A 20,716-nucleotide genomic window follows, 5' to 3' on the forward strand; every position below is an offset into this window, starting at 1 on the left:
GGTATATCTTCTACTTTCTCTCCTCTTAAAACCAAAGGTCTCCTACCTAGCACAGGCACTGTCCCTGGAGTTCCCAGTACATCAGTATCAGCCTGGGGATCATGTCTTCATCAAAAACTAACACAAAAAGCTCAAACTGGCCTAGAAAGGACCATACCTAGTGCATCTAACTACCGAAACCACAGTTCAGACAGCAAAAAAATGATGGACCTATCACACCCGAGTCAAAAAAGTGCTACCCCCTCCAGAGTCATGGGCCATAGTCTCAGGGGAAAACCCTACCAAACTAAAGCTAAGGAAAATTTAACTCTCTTTCATCTATTCTATTACTCCTTCTTCTTTCCTCTCTCTATTGCTGACCACCTCATTATTAATGTAACCGAGTCAACTTCGCCTCAAACTATTATATTTGATGCTTGCCTTGTTATACCCTGTGGAGACTTGACAAGTCAAAGACAGCTCTCCACTCCAAAAAAGTACCTCTGTCTTTCCTGGCTCTGCTCAGACTGGACATTAGTGAATCGGGATCATTTAGTCTGGAAAGGTTTCAATAAAGACCCCAATGTCAACTGGGAGTATTGCCCCCCACACCCTGCCAAGACAGAGCTTTTATGCTGCAGTTGGTCCAACGTTCTGTAGACCACTAAAGAGCACGGATAGACTGCCCCAACCAGTAGTTGTAATTTCCTAAAGCCATGCATTCATTTTACTAAAGAAAGAGCTTCCCCTACCTGTGAGCTAAACCAGTACTATCCAATACAGGTTATTATCTCAAACCCTCTAAGTTCTTCCCCTTCTATAAGCCGGTTTTATGGCATGGGGGCTGAGGTTTCAGGAACATAACCTATCTGATCGTTTGAAATATGCTGCATTGATCCCCTACTGCCTACACTTTCCCCTAAGCCTTCTTCCAAAACCTCTCACAACAAAACTATTGCTCCTCCTCCATCTAATGAAAAGACCAAGGTAGCTATTGTAGAAGTTAAAGACCTAAAACAAACTTTGGCAACTGAGACAGGATATCAAGATGCGAATGCATCTTAAATTTAAAACTCAAGATCAAATAGCTGCAGGATTTGAGTCAATATTTTTGTGAGTGACAACTAATAAAAACAGATTGGATAAATTACATTTATTATAATTAGCAGCGGTTTATTAATTACACCACGGATGCTGTCAAAGGGTAACAGAACAATTGGAGCCCACTAGCCAGATGGCCTGGGAAAACAGAATGGCCCTAGATATATTAGCCAAAAAAGGGGGTGTTTGTGTTATGATTAAAATTCACTGTTGTACCTTTATTCCAAACAACACTGACCCTACTGGGAACATAACAAGTGTCTTACAAAGACTTACCGCTTTATCCAATGAACTAACTAAAAATTCTGGAGTCGATAACCCTTTCTCAACACGGCTAGAGAGGTAGTTCGGTAAATGAAAAGGAATCATAGCCTCAATCCTTCTCTTTCAGCTGTTATAGGTGTGCTCATTCTTACAGGATGCTGTATCACACCCTGTACTCATAGTTTAGTGCAAAGACATAAAAACAGCTCTCACCAAAACCTTCCTCAGCTCTCCTCCACCTTATTCAGATAAACTCTTCCTTCTCCTAGACATGCCTTGTGTCATAATGGATAGCCTTTCCCTTCCAGCCTAGATAGCTGGGTTCAATTTCAAACATTGGTCAACTGGGTCTGTTTAGATTGTGCGGTCCAACCCTAGCCAGTAGGGGAAAGACACAACAGTGGGGACCAGCTGTGTTAAGAATAAGAACCTCTTCCCCTCCCTTATCCATCTCACGATTGCTCCATCTGCAAGACGCACCCTTCTACAGAAATAAACTGCCTTGCTGAGAAAACTTTTGCCTGAGTGCTATTTTCACTTTGCAACACTGAACATTTACTTTCAACAATCACATCTCTAATAACTGCTAAGTACAACTAACTTGTTTAAAATAAGTGATACATAATGTACAAGTACTTGACCAGACAGCGAAAGAAGGCAAATACAGGTTGACTAGCCTTTATACAGAATGCTTGACAGCAGACTGTATGGGATTTTTTCAGATTTGCAGATATTTGCCTTTTTACCTACTGGTTGAGCATCCCTAATTCAAAAATCTGAAACATTCCAATGAGCATTTATTTCGAGTATCATGTTGGCACTCAAAGTTTTAGATTTTGGAGCATTTCTGGTTTCCAGATTACAGATACTCAACTTGTATAAAATATTCATAGCCACTAGATTTCCAAATGTACGGAAATACCATAACAACCAAATCAGCAGTTAGAAGACAAAAATGAGTTCAAAATGGCATCTCAGGAATGACCTCCTTGAAAGCAGGGCATACATCACCTGTACACTAGGTACCACACCCAAGAGACTTAAATGTGTACTGAATAAAAGAAAAATAAAGGTAACGAAAAAAATAAGAACGAAAGACTAATAATTTCTATATGGAATGTCATCTATTAGTTCCTACTTATAAACCTTCACAACACGGACCTATTTCTCTAGGTTAAAAACAGGTTGGGCAAGGCAGCTCATGCCTGTGATCCCTGCACTTTAGGAGGCCAAGGCAGGAGGATCACTTGTGCCTTGGAGTTTGAGACCAGCCTGGCCAACATGGTGAAACCCTGACTCTACTAAAAATATAAAAATTACCTAGGCATGGTGGCACGCTCCTGTGATTCCAGCTGCTTGGATAACCTGGGAGGATGAGGTTGCAATAAGTGGAGATTGCACCATTGCACTCCAGCCTGGGTGACAGACACTCTGTCTCAAAACAAACAAACAAAAAAACCCCAAAATCCCTAGTACACTGCCATGGTGTGTGCACATGCACATGTACCAAATCTTTTTTTTTTTTTTGAGACAGTTTCGCTATTGTTGCCTAGGCTGGAGTGCAATAGCATGATCTCAGCTCACTGCGACCTCCGCCTCCCAGGTTCAAGCGATTCTCCTGCCTCAGCCTCCCAAGTAGCTGAGATGATAGGTGTGCACCACCACGTCCTGCTAATTTTTGTATTTTTAGTAGAGATGGGGTTTCACCATGTTGGTCACGCTAGTCTCGAACTCCTGACCTGAAGTGATCCATCCACCTTGGGCTCCCAAAGTGCTGGGATTACAGGCGTGAGCCACCGTGCCCAGCCTCAAATCTTTACTATCTATTAATACTACTATTAGTCTTATCATGATATTCAACAAGCCTAATTTAAAAATCAAAGGTTAATCTATTGACTTGTTCCCTCTTTTGATCCACTATCTAATGAATACATTCACTGCACTACATAAGCTGCTTCATTTATGCATATGTGTGTTAACACTAACTTATTTTGATGTTGCCTTTTTCTCCTAAAGAGCAAACTAAAAGAATAAAGGGCCCTAATTCAGCATTTCTCACAAAATGCTAATTTCATACAATGTGCTACATAAAGCAAAACAAACAGGTAACAGGGAGTTAGAGAAACTAGAGAAAGGGGGATTGGGGGAGATGGTCAAATAAGACAGAAATACTAAGTAAAAATTGTAAAAGGCTTCTGCAAGACTTCTCATCATTTTAGTAAATATTATGCCTTGTGAATTTCAAAAGGGGAGAGGGGGATGCACGTCATTCTTCTCAACTGATGTGGTCCTCTCCTTAGATCTTTCCACACTAAGTTTGTGAATAGATGAGCTCATATTTAAATGAACTGCTATCTAAAGATAATGAAAATAAACGTATCTGTAGTCTCACTAGTAACATTTGTCAAAAATCTAACCACACTGAGTCAAGAATTTACAGACATTAGGTCTGAGTTAAGATATTTTTTAAAAGCACTTGCTTGAGTAATCCACATGTACCCAGAAGTTACCCAGATTCAAGAATTATGAGCAGATGACCTAAAAAACAAAAATTCTCTCTCTTTTTTGTCACTGGATAATGCCCAATTCAATGGCATGGATCCTGTAGCTACTCAAAAGGAAGGGTAATTCAGAAGGAACAGCAACAAATAAATTTGTCAAATCAGTCAGGTAAGTCTGAGGTACCAATACACTAAATTTCTCTGCAAGGCCTATATTCTACTTTATTATTTTTCCTCTACATTACCTCTACATTACTTATAATGCCTTATACAATGTAAATGCTATAAAATAGTTATTATACTATATTTTTAAAAATTTGGTTTTTTTTGTTGTTGCTTTTTTAAAGACTATTTTCCATCGCAGTTGCTTGAATCTCTGGATACAGAGGGTCGACTGCAAATGGAAATATTTTAGTTTTATTCTCCAAACAAAAATTATTTATTTCATCTTATTTATCTTCCATTTTTGTCAAATGAAAAAGTAAGAGTAAAGAGGCAGACATTAAAAACAGGAATAAGTAGTAACAACATAAAGTCACAAGTAACCACTGGAAACAGTCACATTTAACACTGACTGACTTATGGGCTTATACTGCAGGAAAGAATACCTGTGTATTTGTTTCATTCATTCAACAAGTATTTTACTGAGCACCCATGATGTGCCAAGAACTGTGCTCAGCACCTATAGGCTTCTTAAAAAGTACAGAACATAGCCCCTGCCCTCTAAGAGCTTACAATCTATTACTTGTTGGAAAATTAAAGCAAATTAAGAAATCATAAAACAAGTCAATAACTAGGTGCCAAAATAAGTGAAACAGTTAAGAGTTATGGGTAGATTACATATATTTTCTTTAATAATCTGAAGGGGAGGTATGTGTTGGCAAAAGTCATTTTTGAGAAACTTTTGGAGAAGGCAGGACTTGGAATAATACAACATAGGTAAGCAAAGCAAACTTCATGGTGATACTGAGCTGGGGGCAGGAGGGTAAGAAGAACAGCCTAAGTTTGAAGTTGTGAACTAATATAATCACTCAAGACACTGTGAAAAGACCAGCCTAAGTTCAAATTAGGGAGTGTAAAGACATGCAGCCTTGAATCCTGCTCTGACATGTACTATGGGAGGTTCTTTAAAGTTAAGCTGTGGAATATAGATACTATGTTATAGGAACTGAAAGTACGGGAGATTCTTGGGCAAGGAGATAACACATTGAAATCTAAAATCTGTGGGGGCAGGGGGGCATCCTTGAAGCAAGAAAACCAACTCAACTCAAAAACTGTTGAATAACCTAGGCATGGGAGAGTGACAACTTGGGCTAATGTGGTAGCAGGAACTGAAATAAAATAAGATCTGTTAGAGCCAACCTTACTCAATATAGGAGCAAGAAAATCAAACTGATTTGTAAAAAGCAATTATTCATTTATCAGTTTACTGACCAAAGACCAAAAAAAAAAGTATTGAATAAATAGAATTAGGGAGGCATTACTAAAGGAACTTTCTGTTCTTTTATTTCCATATCATCCCATAAAATCTGATATCTACTCTTACCAAATGATCTGAACTGAATCATAGGCTGTTAGAGCTGAAAGGGACCTTAACTCAATTACTCTACTCTTCTCATTGATAGAGGAAAATAAAGACTCAAAATAGGGAGGAAAAAAGAGCCAGCTAGTATGACTCTCTGGGGCAAAGGCATAATCATCTGTGATAAAGATGGCAGGACCTGCATGTCCTTTGTGTCCATTTACTATGTGTCCATCTACTACGGACACTGAGGAAGAAGACAGCCTCACACATAATTTTATTGATAGAAACCTCTACAGAAAATCTTTATTTTTTTGAGATAGGGTCTCACTTTGTCACCCAGGATGGAGTGCAGGGCACGATCTTGGCTCACTGCAGCCTTGACCTCCCAGGTTCAAGCAATCCTTCTGCCTCAGCCCCCTAAGTAGCTGGGACGACAGACGCACACCACCACACCCAGCTGATTTTTAAATAGTTTTTTGTAGAGACGGGGTTTCACCATGTTGCCCAGGCTGGTCTCCAACTCCTGAGCTCAAGCGATGCACCCGCCTCGGCCTCCCAATGGGAAATTTTTGAGTACTGCCATCCAGCAGGGAAAATTCTTTATCTTTCTTTACTAACATTTTTTTTTTAACCAGTGATCCTCAAAGCATCTTAAATCACATATTATTTAAAGCTTAAACAACCTGTAAGGTCCCTTTCAGCTATAAGATCCTATAACTCTAAAAGTATGACTTTCCTATAAAGTTATATAGAATAAGAGGCAAATTTAATCTACAAGATAGAAAACTGAAATAAACCTGAAAGAATATTAAGCTCAATTTGATAATCATCAAATATTTATTACTACTAAGAGTCAGCCTAAATGCATGAGATGGCACTCTAGGTCATCTCATGAATTAAGAAAAAAAAAATTTGAACACACCACTTCTTTAAGCTAAATAGCTTGATGCATTTGAGAAATTATGAACCCTGGCTTCCGTACATCATTATGCTACCCAGTCTGCGTATTATTTTACAAACAAGTTTTATAGTTTCATGTCATATTGGTAACATTCCAAAGACAATTATTTGGCAAGTAAGACTGCCACCAATTTTAGTCTTTAGCTAGTCCCAGCATGAGATGTTCATGCAAACCAGTCAATACATGAAGGTTTTCATAACCTTCAGTCCCAAAGTCTAAAGAATTTGTGAACTGACTTTTTTAAATTGCATGGCAGAACCCTCCCAACTGTCACTACTCTGTGAATGATACAGACAGACATCCTGCTTCTTCTCAATTATCTTCTGACCACTTACTGCTCCTGAGTACTTCCAAGAGTGGCAGAAGAAATAATGCAGGAAAAAGGATCAATTGTCCTATTTATTATCATCTTTAATTTTTAAAGCAATGTTTACAGAGTTTCAAATAAGATTTCTGATTTGAGAATTCAAATAATCCATGCTCTCCCAGTCTGTTATAAAGCTAAAACAAGAATTTGTTTTGCCAAGATTTGGGCCCCGTATTTGTTAGTGAAATATTAAGGGGAGAAAAGGGAATTATATAATTCTGACAAAAACAGTGGAGATTCTTTTGGGACTTTCAGAGCATAACTCCTACTAAAACATTTATTTATTATACTAACAGGAGCCTTCAGAGGGAGAAGAATTCTAAACATCTAAATAATTAGGTCTACTTAAAGGCACATGGCATATATTAGCCTAGGAAAAAGTAGAAGAAAACCACACAAAAAAAATCAGTTATTTGAATGGATGTGTACCCAGTAGCAAGTAAACTTACTAGAAAGATGGTCACTGATACAGCTAAAGAGAAAGGGCCATAAAGCAAACTGTGACCAGCTTATGTCAATGAGATACATGAAAGTACTTTTAAAAAATAAAATCTACATTTTTTTTTTTTTTTTTAACTAGAAATATGACTAGCTGGTATCTTGGTTTTGGTAGTGCAATAGCACCATTACAGCAAGGGTAAGCAGGTCAATCCCTTGCAAAACTTACCTTGATTGGCCCAATGGAAACAGAAGGCCCCAGAAAAGAGAGAAGCATCTGGCAGTAGCAAATTGTTTTATTTTATCTTTCTGTGGAAAGAAACTAATTTTAAATAAGAACCAGAGCATTTAAAGAATAAATATTTTTAAAGCTCATTATCTAGTTAGAGCAGCTCTACCAAGAAAACAAGAAGAGCTCCTTGCTGCTTAGAGATGGAAAGAAACAGAAGAGGAATCAAAGTTGTTTCTCCATCACCTAGAGAGTTTTAAAATTTGTGTTATTCTAGAGTAACAGAATAAAAGGCTCTTTTATTTAAAGAACTCCTGCAAGCAGAATCTTTTGGGGCTGGTGCCTTTGAATAAAGGTTTTTTTTTGTTTTTTTTTTAAACAAAATTAAGGGCAATATTCCAAATTAAAAAAAAAAAAGAGGAAAATCACTTGACATTAAGCCCTTCTACTCTTAAGGTTAAGTAAAAAGAGACAGACACATAGCAAGCTCCTTTTCCCCCTGCAATTTCACCAATAACTTTAACCATGAAAGCTTAAACAATTATCAAACAGTACTAATTAGCAAAAGATCACATGAAATTGGCTTCCAAAATATTTTGTTAGCCTAAATTTTTGATGATTTATGGAAATACTCAAATGGAAATAACCCAGCCACCTAAAGATCTATTATAGAACTTAACATGAAGCACAAAATTACTCATGGTAACTGAACCTGTTACCTTTCTTGGATGCTTCTCTAGAAACTCAGTTCTACCGAAATCACTGAATCAGCATTAAAACCTTTTGATCCAAATCACTCCTACAAAATGTCCATTTACAATTTATGCTAGAGATGGAAGGGACAGCTCATAAGCAGGAGTGTAGAAGCAACAAGCATTAAAAAAAAATAGTGTAAGTGGAAAATGAACTACCTATTGGCACTGTCCTATGAAGAATCAGAATTATAGAGCACAAACTCCCCACCCTCCCTCACCCTCCTCCAACACACAAAGAAGAAGATATTTCAGGAATAAAATTCGCTCTAAACCAAAACAATAGCTATTTTCAGATTCTATTTATTTACATGGTCCACCAAAATCAGTTATGTTGCTGTATCAGATAATATTTACTCTTAGACCATCAACTTCAATTGGCATTCTTGAAAAAATAATCATTAAAAATAAAAGCCTGGATCCACACTTTACTTTTAAATAATAAAGAAAAAAATTCTTAGTTTTGAGGTCATCAGTAAATTTCTCAGAAGACTTTTTCATTATCCAAATTTCCGTTAGTCATGATTTAACATTTGGCTTATTTGAAATTACTCGGGCATAAACTAATCATTAAACAGCTATAACTACTGACCTAGATTTTGAAATCTTGATAGAATACCTGAGGCAAAAACAAATAAATAAATGCAAAATAAAACAAAAACAGTCTTACTTGTCCCATTGGTGGCCCTCCCATAGGGGGCATCATCTGCGGCATCATTCCATGAGGTACAGGAGGCATATTCGCTCTCTGACCCATAGGGTGCATTCCCATTGGGGCATAATGCATGCCAGGGTGCCCCATCTGAAAAACAGTGAACATTTTTAAATGAGCAAATAATACTAAATGCTTCTCAAAAATCTCATTTCAACAGCTCAGTTATCTGAAGCGACATAATATTAAGCTTATGTGTAATAACATCATTGGATTAGTCTATACCTTGTTTCAAACAAAATGCATTCTGCTAGTATTTAAAACGAGATTGCAAATTCCGTAACAAAACGGGAAAAGTTAAGATGAATCCTGGACCGCTGGATCATATGTTTTCTCTCTTTTTTTTTTAAGCACTGACTTAACCAGCTACTAATTGGCTTGCTAAGCTTGGAGGATACACATTGAATACTAATTTTAAAACTGTTACGGTGAAAACAACAACTCTCCTATTTCATGCAGATATAAAAGATAGCCAGCTATTGTTATTTTATAACACTACTGATTTTAAACTTTAAGATGTTCTATCCAATTAACTCAGGTGAGAGTCAGTCTTATAAAACACAAACAGTATGGCTATCCAGGCACAATTCACTCCTAACAAACTTATTTCCTAACATAACCTTTAAGACAAGTAAAATTCCTTCTGCAAGAAATACATTTTCAAAGACTGAGGTTCTGTCACTCACGGACACTAAATGCAAACAACTAATTCATCCTTTTTAACGCAGTTTAAAAACACAACTACTTTCTTTACCGATGAGTCCATTGTTCCATGTTTTAAATTAAAACAAGCTAATTATCTCCTGCCAATTGTCCCAACAGTTCCCCCTGCAGACCACCCCGACGACTAATGAAAACAAATTTTGGCAGCCGCTTTTAAAGTCTTACAGTATCAAGCGCTTGCCTCCCCCTCCCAGCTAAAATCGGGCCTAAAGCTCCAAGACGCTCACCCCGCCCAAGAGCCAGCACCTTCACCACGCATCTGTCTAGGCCAAGCCCACGGGGAACTTCCAGGGTCTCACATCCTTCTCTTTGTGCATCCCCACCCTCCACTTCTCTCCCTCAGAACATATCCCACCATCTCGAGTTCTTCCTTCGTCCACTTTTATCTTCTTCTCCTTTCGGAGAAAGCTTCCTGTTTCTCTCACTCCGTTTTTCATTGTGCCGCCTTCCCCCTGCCCCACTGATCCCTTACCGAGGGCCGTCTCCTCAGGAAGCCGTCAGCAGAGACCCAAGAGCCGGAGCAGAGGCTTGAGCCGGACAATCTCCGCTCCCCGTCCCCAGGACCCTGCGAGGGAGGATGGCTCTCCATTTCACTCACCATGAGGCCTCCACGCTCAGCTCCCGTCCCCGGCCTCATCGTCGGGCTCAGACTGCTCCGCCGGCGGCCACTGCCGCTACACATACCAACAAGAAGCGATCTGAGTGGCTGGCGCCCACTAGGGCTAAAGGTTAAAGGCTGCCCTGCGCTACGGGGCGGGATCAGCGGGGCCAACAGGCTGACGGGCTTCCCCGTTGTCCAATCAGAATGCGCCGCCGACACGCAGCTCTGCGGCGATTCGCCCCCAGCCTCAGCCTCACTCGGCGTCGCCTGCATGGGGCGGGGGAGGAGGAGGAGGACGGAGGAAGTTTCTGCGCCGAGTCCTCCGTCGGGAAAACTCTACCAACTTCCCCAGGGGAAGGGAAGACTACCGTGTCCCAGCTTCCCGAGCTTAGACCGCCTCACCCCGTAGGGGGTGGGGCAGTGGGGGGTCTGCCACCTTCACCCTCCCCGCCCGAGTTACGTACGCCCCACAAACCTGAGGCCGCCAGGGGTAGGGTGGAGGGGGCGGGGGTAAGCAGCCTCTAGTGTTAGCGGTGGCTGGGGCCGAATGCGCGCGCGCGGTGCTCGAGGCGGAGGGGAGGGGGCGGGGAAGGCGAAAGGAGGGGTTCGGAGGAGAGGGTTCGATCTCCGCACGCGCCAGGTGGAGAGCGCGCGTCTGGGCGGAGGGGGAAGGAGGCGTGTCGAGTAGTGTGAGGGAAGTTGTGGTACGGGTGGGGAGAACCACACTAAAGGGAGATGGGGGTGAGCAGTTAAGGCACCGCGAGAGCGCCAGGTAGAGAGCTGCCCTTAATGGGGGAACCTGGAGAAGAGTGTGAGCGTAGTGGGGAAGAAGGGAGAAGACAAATAGGTTCGGGAATGTGTCTCAGAGGGCGCGAGCGGGTGCTAGGACCCGGCGTCGAAAAGATGCGCCTTTGGGGTTGTCGGGGCGCGCGCTCCCGTTGGTGACGCGGCGGTGGCGGAGGTCTCCGGCCGGGATGAAGTTTCGCAGGAAGTGGATACTCGACAGCCTTCGGCCTCCGTCCGCTTCTCCCTGCGCGCTTTCCTGCTCCACCTTGCGGCTACAGCCCTGGGGTCGAGCTCTGGTCCAAGCGCATTCCGCCTCTCCTCTGGCCCTACGACTTCCTTTGCAACCGCCTCCCACCCTTGCTTTCCGTGGTTTACCCCTGGGCTCTGAGGCCTGGTGGTAGCGGCCACTGCCGCGGATTGGCTGTTGCGGACCCGGGGCGGGGCAGGTGGGAGAGGCTCGTTCTCCGCGAGTTTCGTTGTGTTTCGCGCCATGTCGTTTGCGGAGAGCGGCTGGCGGTCGGCTCTGCGGCGCCGCCGTCCCGGCACCCCGGGCCCTGTGGGTCGGCCAACGTATTCCTCCTTTACCCAGGGGGACAGCTGGGGTGAAGGCGAAGTCGACGAGGAGGAGGGATGCGACCAAGTGGCCCGCGACCTGCGGGCGGAGTTCTCGGCTGGGGCGTGGTCAGAGCCCAGAAAGGGCTCGGTGCTCCCGCCGGACGGGGACGGGTCGCCTGTTCTGCCCGATAAGCGCAATGGTATCTTTCTCGCGGCGGCGGGCAGCAGAGCCCAGCATCGGCGGTGGCCGGTCCAGGTCCTCTCTATTCTCTGCTCGCTGCTCTTCGCCGTCCTTCTCGCCTTCCTCCTCGCCATCGCCTACTTGATCGTTAAAGGTATTGAAGCCGAGGCCTTGAAAGTCTGTCCAGAGTAAAGTTGAGCCAGGGTGTGGCTCTCGCCTCCACCCATCTCTTTTCCCTCGCGCTGACTAAGCCCGCAGACTGGCAGGTGCTTTCACCCAGTCCTCGTTTGCATCTTACTTTGCTCTCCAGCCCTTTGCCTTTTTTAAGTGGAGCGTCCTGATCCATGATCAGGAGATGCATTTTTAAAAAGGATCTTTTGATTAAATGGGTACTCTTGAAGAAATATCTTCAAGTCCTTGAGCACGGGGGATGAAATATTGTCAAGATTAAACAAAGTGCGAAACACCCACCATTAAAAGGAGACAGTGAAAAGTGCACATAATTGCAATAGGCTATGTTCAATGGCCTTCATCCACGAATAAAGATGTGCTGTCCACCAATTCCTCTACACAGAATCCTGAGGGACAAAGATTTTCATCGCATAGTCCAAATTTCTACTTTTATAGGTAAAATAATTAGCCTCTCAGTTTTTAAGTTTGTATCCAGGTGTAGTGCACGGAGTTCTGTTGCAGGAAGTATAGTCCACTCTTCCTCTAATAATTTTATTTTTCTGTCTGAAGTTGAAATATTGGCCGGTTGAAAGTTTATTGCAAGGCATACGGTTGTATAATTTAGTTGGCTAGTGTATATTATAGTGGAAAGAAGTAAGGTTTAAATTTCCATTCTCACTAGTTAGTGACCTTTGCCAAGGTACTGAAAAAAAACCAAAAGAACTTTGTTGTATGAAAAGCACCCAAAACATTGTCACTGAAGTGCTATTTTTGTACTTCATTGAATATAATTAAATCTGTTTAACTCCAGTTTTTATTTGTCCTCATTGCTTCCCAGCATTTAGTGGGCTGCAGATGGCATGACATCTAAAACCTTACAATGCTTGATTTTCATACAGAAGACACTTTGGCCAGTTGATGTGGGTTTTACCTCTTCATAAAATGGTAAACTGAATGTGCATAAAATGCAAACTGTCAGTCTTAAATGATTCGCTGCCATTGTTTCATTTATCATTCCCCTCCCCCCTTTTTTTACCCTTTTTTGAATGTGCATAGAGTGTAAATTGTCAGCCTTAAATGATTGGCTGCCAATGTTTCATTTATCATCCCCCTCCCCACTTTTTTACCCTTTTTTGCAATTCTGATAGTTTTGTCTCCTAGGTGGTTTATTTCTCTTTTGCTCGGAGACATTGCCTTTGTATCATAAAGTCACAGAACCATGATAAGTGGAATTCCATTGCAGAAGACATTGAACTGTGCTTATTTTGAAGAATGGAGAAAGGAACTGAACTCCACCTAGTATGCCCTTTAGTGTTTACCACTACCTTAGGGAATAAACAGTACTCTCATCCTATGTACAGTATATGGCTGTTGGCTCCATTGGTGGTCAGCACGTTAATTTGCTTGCTGAAGGTCACATTGCTGGTAAATTGAATCAGAATTTCAACGCAGTTCTTTGTGACTCCAGAGCACTTTCCACAGCTCCACAATGCCTTCACAGCCTTTGAGTTACTTTTCAAATTATAATATTACTTTCCTACCTAAGTTCCTCTTTGTATTTGCAGAGTTGCATGCTGAGAATTTGAAAAATGAAGATGTTGTAGACACTGGACTATTAGGTATGGACTTAATTGCCACTTGCTTTGGTTTTGAGCTCACTTTTGTGTTTCCAGATCATGTTTGAACTAACTTTGGGATAAAATACTTAATATATTTCTATGTGCAGTCATTCAGTCTTATGTTTTTCATTTGCATATGTTGGTGATAAATGTTATTAGATTTGCTTTATATGTATGGAGTATGTGTATACATATATGGTATGTTTGCTATAATTTTTTAATGGGGCCGGGTGCAGTGGTCACATCTGTAATCCCAACACTTTGGGAAGCTGAGGCAGTAGAGTCACTTGAGCCCAGGAGTTCGAGACCAGTCTGGGCAACATAGTGAGACCCTGTCTCTACAAAAAATAAACAAAATTAGCCAGGCATGGTTTCACTCATGCTTGTAGTCCCAGCTACTTGGGAGGCTGATGTGGGAGGATCACTTAAGCTGGAAAGTTCAAGGCTGCAGTGAACCGTGATTGTCACTCCAGCCTGGGCGACAGAGTGAGACCCTGTCTGAAACAATAACAATTTTTTAATGGGTACTGGTATGTGTATATACCACACACACTAGTAATACATTTTAAACACAACTGCATGTGACTCAGGTCCAGAGAAATATTTAACATTTTCTGATTACCTTCTGGGAGAGGCTTCCCACAACTCTTCTCAGGAATTTAAAAACAAAAGAACTTCCTCACTAACTTAGCAAAGGTAAATAATGTCTTATGTAGGCTTCAGGAGGAATTTAAGTTCAAATATCTTTATGTGCAGCTTTTTTTTTTTTTTAAAGCATTGGACCATCCTTGCACAGGTTAATGACTAGGAGAGTCAGACCTCAGTTTCTGCAGTGTCTATAGAATGCTATAGTTCACAGGTTTCCAGTGAAAAAGGTTATTCTATATTTCTCTCCATCAAAATGATTCTGAAGAGTTAAAAACTTTACCTGTCCAGCATATTTTACTCCTATTTGCTTTGATCACTCTAAATTGGGGAGGGGAGATCAAACTTAATCACTCTACATTCGATCAAATAAATCAAGTCATTTGATGTGATTACTTTAAATTAAATCATTTGATTTGATCACTGTAGATAGGTGGTTGAGATACTATGACACATGTCCTCCCCTCTCCCATTCTTTCCTAAACTCTCTAATCTACCACTTTATGGCTAATCACCCTTATGGTGACACTGAGTATAGTGTACCTTATTTTGGCAGAAGGGGAAACATGAACTATCTTCAGATTGCAAAGTTGGTTTCTTAGATATTGCATGGAAACTTTTGTCTGTTCTTGTCAACTTCTTGCATGAGAAAACATACTTTTAAGTTACTCATTTTATCAGTGTATGTTTTTACATTGTTTTATCTCTAGAAATAAGCCAAGATTATTAGGCTTCTCAGAGCTTTTATTGATCTGTCACCTCTTGATGCAGTGGAAACAGAATCTTATGAACTAGGCATGAATTCTAAACCTTTTGCTGTTTAAAAGTTGTCCTGATTTCTCATTTAGGAGTAGAATGAGTGGCAGTTGTTATCTGAAGGAATGGCTTGCTCAATATCAAAAGGAATGTGATAGGTCTTTTGACATGGTCCTGCTTCCTTTTCCACTTAGTGTTAAATACTCCTGTATTGCTTTTAGGTATGCATGATAGATACTTAATATTTTTACAGCAAATAGGAAAATCATTAAGATTTTGCTAATGGCATGAATTTATTGTCAAGAGTCAGGAATGAGCAAAAAGTGTTGTATCTTTATGGTGAAAAAAACCCAACAGCTATGCCAAAACAAAGCTCATTATTTTGAACCAATGGTCAGATGAGCTCCAGTGGTCAGTTGGAGAATAAAAATAGTTAATATCATTTAATGGGCTAATTCAATCAGTTTCCTGGGGGTTAATTTTAAAGAATAGTTATAGCAGATATATGTATTATAACATATGGATAGAGAATAGTCGTCTCTACCAGAAGAGGATTCTTAACAATCTGTTTCAATGAAACAGGGCCAAGATGATTAAGCTCTTATAAGATTGAGGTGACCGGCCGCGCGTGGTGGCTCACGCCTGTAATCCCAACACTTTGGGAGGCCGAGGCAGGCGGATCACTTGAGGTCAGGAGTTCGAGACCGGCCTGGACAACATGGTGAAACCCCCGCCTCTACTAAAAATACAAAAACAAAATTAGCTGGGCATGGTGGCACAGGCCTGTAATCCCAGCTACTCGGAAGGCTGAGGCAGGAGAATCACTTGAACCGGGGAGGTGGAGGTTGCAGTGAGCCAAGATTGCGCCACTGCATTCCATCCTCAGCGACAGAGCAAGACTCCGACTCAAAACAAAACAAAACAAAACAAAAGATTGAGGTGACTGTGGTAACACCTGCCTTTTTTTCTAAGCTGCAATTCTCTACTGTTTTCAAGAAAAATACAAGTTAGCCTGTTTACAGAATGTTTTGAATTGACTACTGTCCTCTGGTTAAAACTCCTCTTGAGATAATTGATAGCTGAAAACGTAGGATGGTTCTCTCAAACTTGACTTCCATCTAAATCAACGCTGGGTTGATCAACTTAGATATCAAGAAAAATTGCCTCATTAGTTTACCCCTGAGGAGATGCCTATGAAGTTACATCCTTTTTACGGTTAATAAGACAGTTTTCACATGAAGAAACAATTTGAAATATTTAATAAGAAAATGTTGTTGAAGTCATCCATTACATTTGGGAAAAGTACCATGCAGCCTTTTATCAGATGATAATGATTTTACTATATTTCACTGTTTATTTTGCCCTGTTTATTAGGAACCTCATAGCCAAATGTAATAATGTTTGATTGTTTTGTATATTACTCTTTATTTTTTGGCATACTTATTATTGCCCATACATGCTATTATCTTAATATTTCCATGACTCATATTTAAAATTTACTGCAAATTGCCTTAATTCTTTGTTTGAAAGTAGGTTGGTTTTTAGAAAAAGCAACGTGAGCACAGTAACTGCTCTACCATGAAAGAGTTCTCTTCCTTTTTCTAGACAGACTGACAAAACTTTTGTACACTGCAGAATTTAATTGCAATTTAATCCTAGTCCAAGATTGGCATGGCAGTCAGTAAGAACAGATTATAGCAGCAATTCTCATTTTGGTATGGGTAACAATCACTTGGGGACTTGATTTTTTAAAAGCACCTGTAGATTTTGTTTTGGCCATCATGATTTCATGATACAGAACATTAGAACTGTTAAAAAATGTCCAAGAGAAAGGATATGTTGGAGGTGGCCCATTCTCTTAAAAAGACACAAGTTGAATAAAACTCAGTTTCATCCTTACAATGAAAATTGATTGAAACTCTGAGCTTGAACTTTTTAGGCAGTGTGTGGACTTTATAATTTGAACCTATACTCTATTAAGAAAATGTTACAGTGCTATCTGTGGCTGGGTGGGGTAGCTCTAATATTTCATCTAAAAAGTCACAAATATCCTATTCTGTAACACAATTTTTGTAAAATTGTATTATCTATTTGTATTATTTAAGAAATGATGACTAAGGCCAAAAAAAAAAAAAGAGAAAGCCACAAAGGACTGGAAGGATGTAATGAAAATGTTAGTTTATCTGGGTTTCCGAATTGATTGGTTGTATTTATTATTTTTATTTTCTACAATGTACAAGTGTAACTTGCAATAAGAAAAACTTTAAGGGAAAGCACAAATTTAAGTTTAGAGAATAATATGTTTCGGTAATTAACAATAATACCATTTATTGCACTTTTACAGTATGCCAAAAACCATTAATTTGTGTGTTATTTCCTCTAGTATTCTCAACTACTCTGTATCCATCAATGTTATTTTCTTCTAAACCAAAACTCAAGAAAGTATGTATTATAATTTTTATACCATAGATAGTCTAGGTAGTATAGCAAGGCAGAAAAAGAATAGGTTATCAGCAAGAATTAGCCATGTGCAGCTAAATTATTAGTCATGAAATTATTACAGGACTCTTCTTAACACATAAAAGCAGTAATAAGAACCAGACATTAGGACCCCTACATCTCAATAAATCGGGTTGACATTGTGTGGTACTCTGTAGTCCAACTTTGGTGGTTGGGAGGGACGTTTCTTAGGCTAATGAAGTCAAAAGTTAGCTGGCATCAGAATCACCTGAAAGATAAATTTTGTTGCTCTTCACATGGTGCAGAATATCTGACTCAGTAGTGTGAGATGGAGCCCAAGAATTTTCATTTCTGACAAGTTTTGAGTTGATGCTCTGCATGCTGCTAGTTAGGGGGCTATATATACTTAGAACACCACTGGCCTAGTAGTTCCCAAACCTGACATTAAAAAAACAAACAAACAAAAAAAGACCCTGGAGATTTTCTTTTTTTGCTTTTACAGAATCTCAGACCCTATAATTATCTACTGAATCGAAGTAACTTAATTGGCTGTATGTGTCAGTGTACACTGTACAATCAGGGTTCATTGGACCATTTTTCATTTCTGAATTATTTCGAGCAGTTCTGTTTGTAAGAATTGAAATTTTATGACTTATTCTTTCTTAGGGATCTTCAAAAGAATAAAGAAAACTGAGCTGTATTTCTCACAAAGTTTATTTGATCTTGAAACTACCACGTTGGTCTATTGGACATTTTTTTAAATTTGAAATACGTTTTGGGATTTTAGTGGTCACATATTGTTCTTTCTCAAAACATTCTCCTATTTCATTATTTTAGTATTACTCATCAATTCTCAACTATGCTCAAAAGAATAAAATAATTATGATGGAATTAGGATTCCAGTAAGACTTTCCTAAGACTTTAAGTATTTTTTTCATCTTTTATGAGGTCTGCATCCTAATTTATTTGATACTGTTTGTAAGTGGACAGATGCTAAGGGCAGATGTGTATACAAAGGTGATTTGGAAAAAAAATGCAAAAAAGAATTATTGGGTTGACCATTTGAATTGTTTGTAATCTAAAAATGAAAATGTGTTACAAATTATGGAGCAAAGAAGATTGTTGTCCTCTTTTCATCAAAATAAGCCATGAAAGGCTTAAAAATTCCTTCAAACATTGTGTTTTGATGACGCAAGTGCAAAAAAAAAAAGCAGGAATAATGACAAGCTGTAACCAATTTGAGATGTATCTGAAATCTGGAAGTGGTATTTACAAGATGGATATGTTGTAGATTCATACATGAAGTTAGTAAGCAATTATTTGCACTCAGGTCATGCCCATTTTTGGTGTACCTGACTTTAGGGAAACTGGGAATTGAAATTCGGATTTGCTGTGTTTATTTCTTACGAAAATTTTTAACAAAGTTTTTTTCCCGCTGTCTTTTTGCTCTCTAAATTATTCTTCAAGTGTCATGAAAATAAAGGAAATAAAAAAGCCTTTTTGGACTTATATGATAAATAAAAATAGTGATAACTGTTTTCCTTGTTATACTGAAGATTACAAGCTTCAGAGGAGAATATAAATTTAACAGGATTGCCCATGAATTAATTGTTTAAAGCTGGATGATGGGTATATGAGTTTTATCATATACTTCTGTCAACTTTTTTCTGTGAAATGATCTGTAATAAAAGTGTTGGGTTTTTTTTTTTTTTTTTAACTTTCCCATGTGAATCTAATGATTTACCAGCGTTGGGAACTACAGGTGTTATTTATTTTTGGAATTTCAGTCACTTAATCTGTCAGAGGATCACCTTCCTCATCTGTTTCAACAGAAAAATGTAGAAATGCTACAGGCTGGGTTGCAGGTGGTCGGGCGATTGGGTGAAGGCCTTAACCAGTGTAACTGCTACAGCTATTATGCACTCTGTGCACCCACTATGCTCATGTTGCATTGGCAGGAGAGGAGAGAGCACTTTCCTCTGCTCCTGCACTTGTGCCTTGACGTGTAGAGAGACACTTTGCTCTAGGGATTTAAAGACTTGAGCTATCTATAGAATGTGATTTAGAGAGGATACCAAATTATTTAAAATAATGGTCATCCTCTCAAGTTAGAAAACTATAGAATCTAATAAAGTTGAAAACATTTGCTTACATAAACATTTAAAAATTGTTGGTTAGTTTCATGCATATGATACATCTAAGTTTTATTAGTAGCCAGCTGGTAATAGTTTTTACAACTTTTAAAGTTACCTAAGTACAGCCATACACCACATACCATTTTGGTCAACAGTGGTCTGCATATATGCCTGTATGATGGTGCTCCCATAAGATTACAGTGGGGCTGAAAAACTCCTATTTAGTGGCATTGCAACTGTCCTAACTTGGTAGTACAATATATTGCTCACATGTTGGTGTTGATGCTGGTATAAACCAACCTATTACCAATCTGGTTTTATATAACCTTCCAGTCATAAAAAAAATAACACAATTACATGCAGTACATAACATAATACTTGATAAACAATTATGTTACTGGTTTGTGTATTTACTATGCTTCTTATTGTTTTAGATTATATTCCTTCTGCTTAAAAAAAGTTAACTGTAAAACAGCCTCAGGCAGGCCCTTCAGGAGGTATCCCAGAAGAAGGCATTGTTGTCATAGGAGATGACAGTTTCATGCATGTTGTTGCCCTTGAAGACCTTTCAGTGGAAAAAGATGTGACAGTGAAAAACAGTGATATTATCTTGACCCTATGTAGGCCTAGGCTAATGTGTATGTGTCTTAGATTTCAGCAAAGAAGTTTAAAAACTAAAAAATTAAAAATAGAAGCTTATAGAGTAATGGTATAAAGAAAAAACATTTTTGCACAGCTGTACAGTGTCCTTTTGTTTTAAACTGTTAGTAGAAAAGGGTAAAGTTAAATTTTAAAGTTTATAAAGTAAGAAAGTTACAGGAAGCTAAGGTTAATTTATTAATGAAGAGAAAAATTTTTTAATTTAGTGTAACCTAAGTGTACAGTGTTTATAATAGTCTAGTGTAGTGGACAGTAGTGTCCTTGGCCTTCACCTTCACTCATCAGTCACTCGCTCACTGATTGACCCAGAGCAACTCCTTGTCCTGTAACCTGCATTCATTGTAAGTACCCTATACAGGTGTACCATATTTTATCTTTTATACTGTATTTTTACTGTACCTTTTCTATATTTAAGTATGTTCAGATACACAAGTACTTATTGTTGTATTACAGTCGCCTGCAGTATTTGGTATAGTAACATGCTGCACAGGTTCGTAGCATTGGAATAATAGGCTATAACTGTATAGCTTATAGGTGTGTAGTAGGCTATACATCTAGGTTTTTGTAAGTACGCTCTTGTGATGTACGAACAACA

At 39.4% G+C, this 20,716-nt stretch overlaps 2 protein-coding genes across 16 annotated transcripts in view; one reads left to right on the top strand and one right to left on the bottom strand.

Annotated features, from left to right (window-relative positions):
* PRPF40A (pre-mRNA processing factor 40 homolog A) overlaps nucleotides 1-10,714 on the bottom strand; it is a 61,862-nt gene extending 51,148 nt beyond the window's left edge. For 4 of the 10 annotated variants that reach the window (XM_024243823.3, XM_054548883.2, XM_009237714.4 and 1 more), the window contains exons 1-2: nucleotides 10,151-10,426; nucleotides 8,788-8,919 (exon numbers count right to left, since the gene is read on the bottom strand). In XM_024243823.3, coding sequence (XP_024099591.1) covers nucleotides 8,788-8,919; nucleotides 10,151-10,426 — 408 coding nt within the window. Of the gene's footprint in view, nucleotides 1-8,787; nucleotides 8,920-10,024; nucleotides 10,427-10,628 lie in introns of those variants that run through there. The other 6 variants (XM_054548882.2, XM_054548881.2, XM_009237711.4 and 3 more) reach the window with 2 other exon arrangements.
* A 207-nt stretch (nucleotides 10,715-10,921) lies between these two features.
* Nucleotides 10,922-20,716, top strand: part of ARL6IP6 (ADP ribosylation factor like GTPase 6 interacting protein 6) — a 42,917-nt gene continuing 33,122 nt past the window's right edge. For 4 of the 6 annotated variants that reach the window (XM_024243825.3, XM_002812485.5, XM_063712806.1 and 1 more), the window contains exons 1-2: nucleotides 10,922-11,829; nucleotides 13,412-13,465. In XM_024243825.3, the coding sequence (XP_024099593.3) occupies nucleotides 11,430-11,829; nucleotides 13,412-13,465 (454 nt within the window). In that variant the 5' untranslated portion in view covers nucleotides 10,922-11,429. Of the gene's footprint in view, nucleotides 12,303-13,411; nucleotides 13,466-20,716 lie in introns of all 6 variants that reach the window. The other 2 variants (XM_024243827.3, XM_063712807.1) reach the window with 1 other exon arrangement.

The sequence above is a fragment of the Pongo abelii genome, chromosome 11 (assembly GCF_028885655.2).
Source record: "Pongo abelii isolate AG06213 chromosome 11, NHGRI_mPonAbe1-v2.0_pri, whole genome shotgun sequence".
Taxonomy (NCBI): Eukaryota; Metazoa; Chordata; class Mammalia; order Primates; family Hominidae; genus Pongo; species Pongo abelii.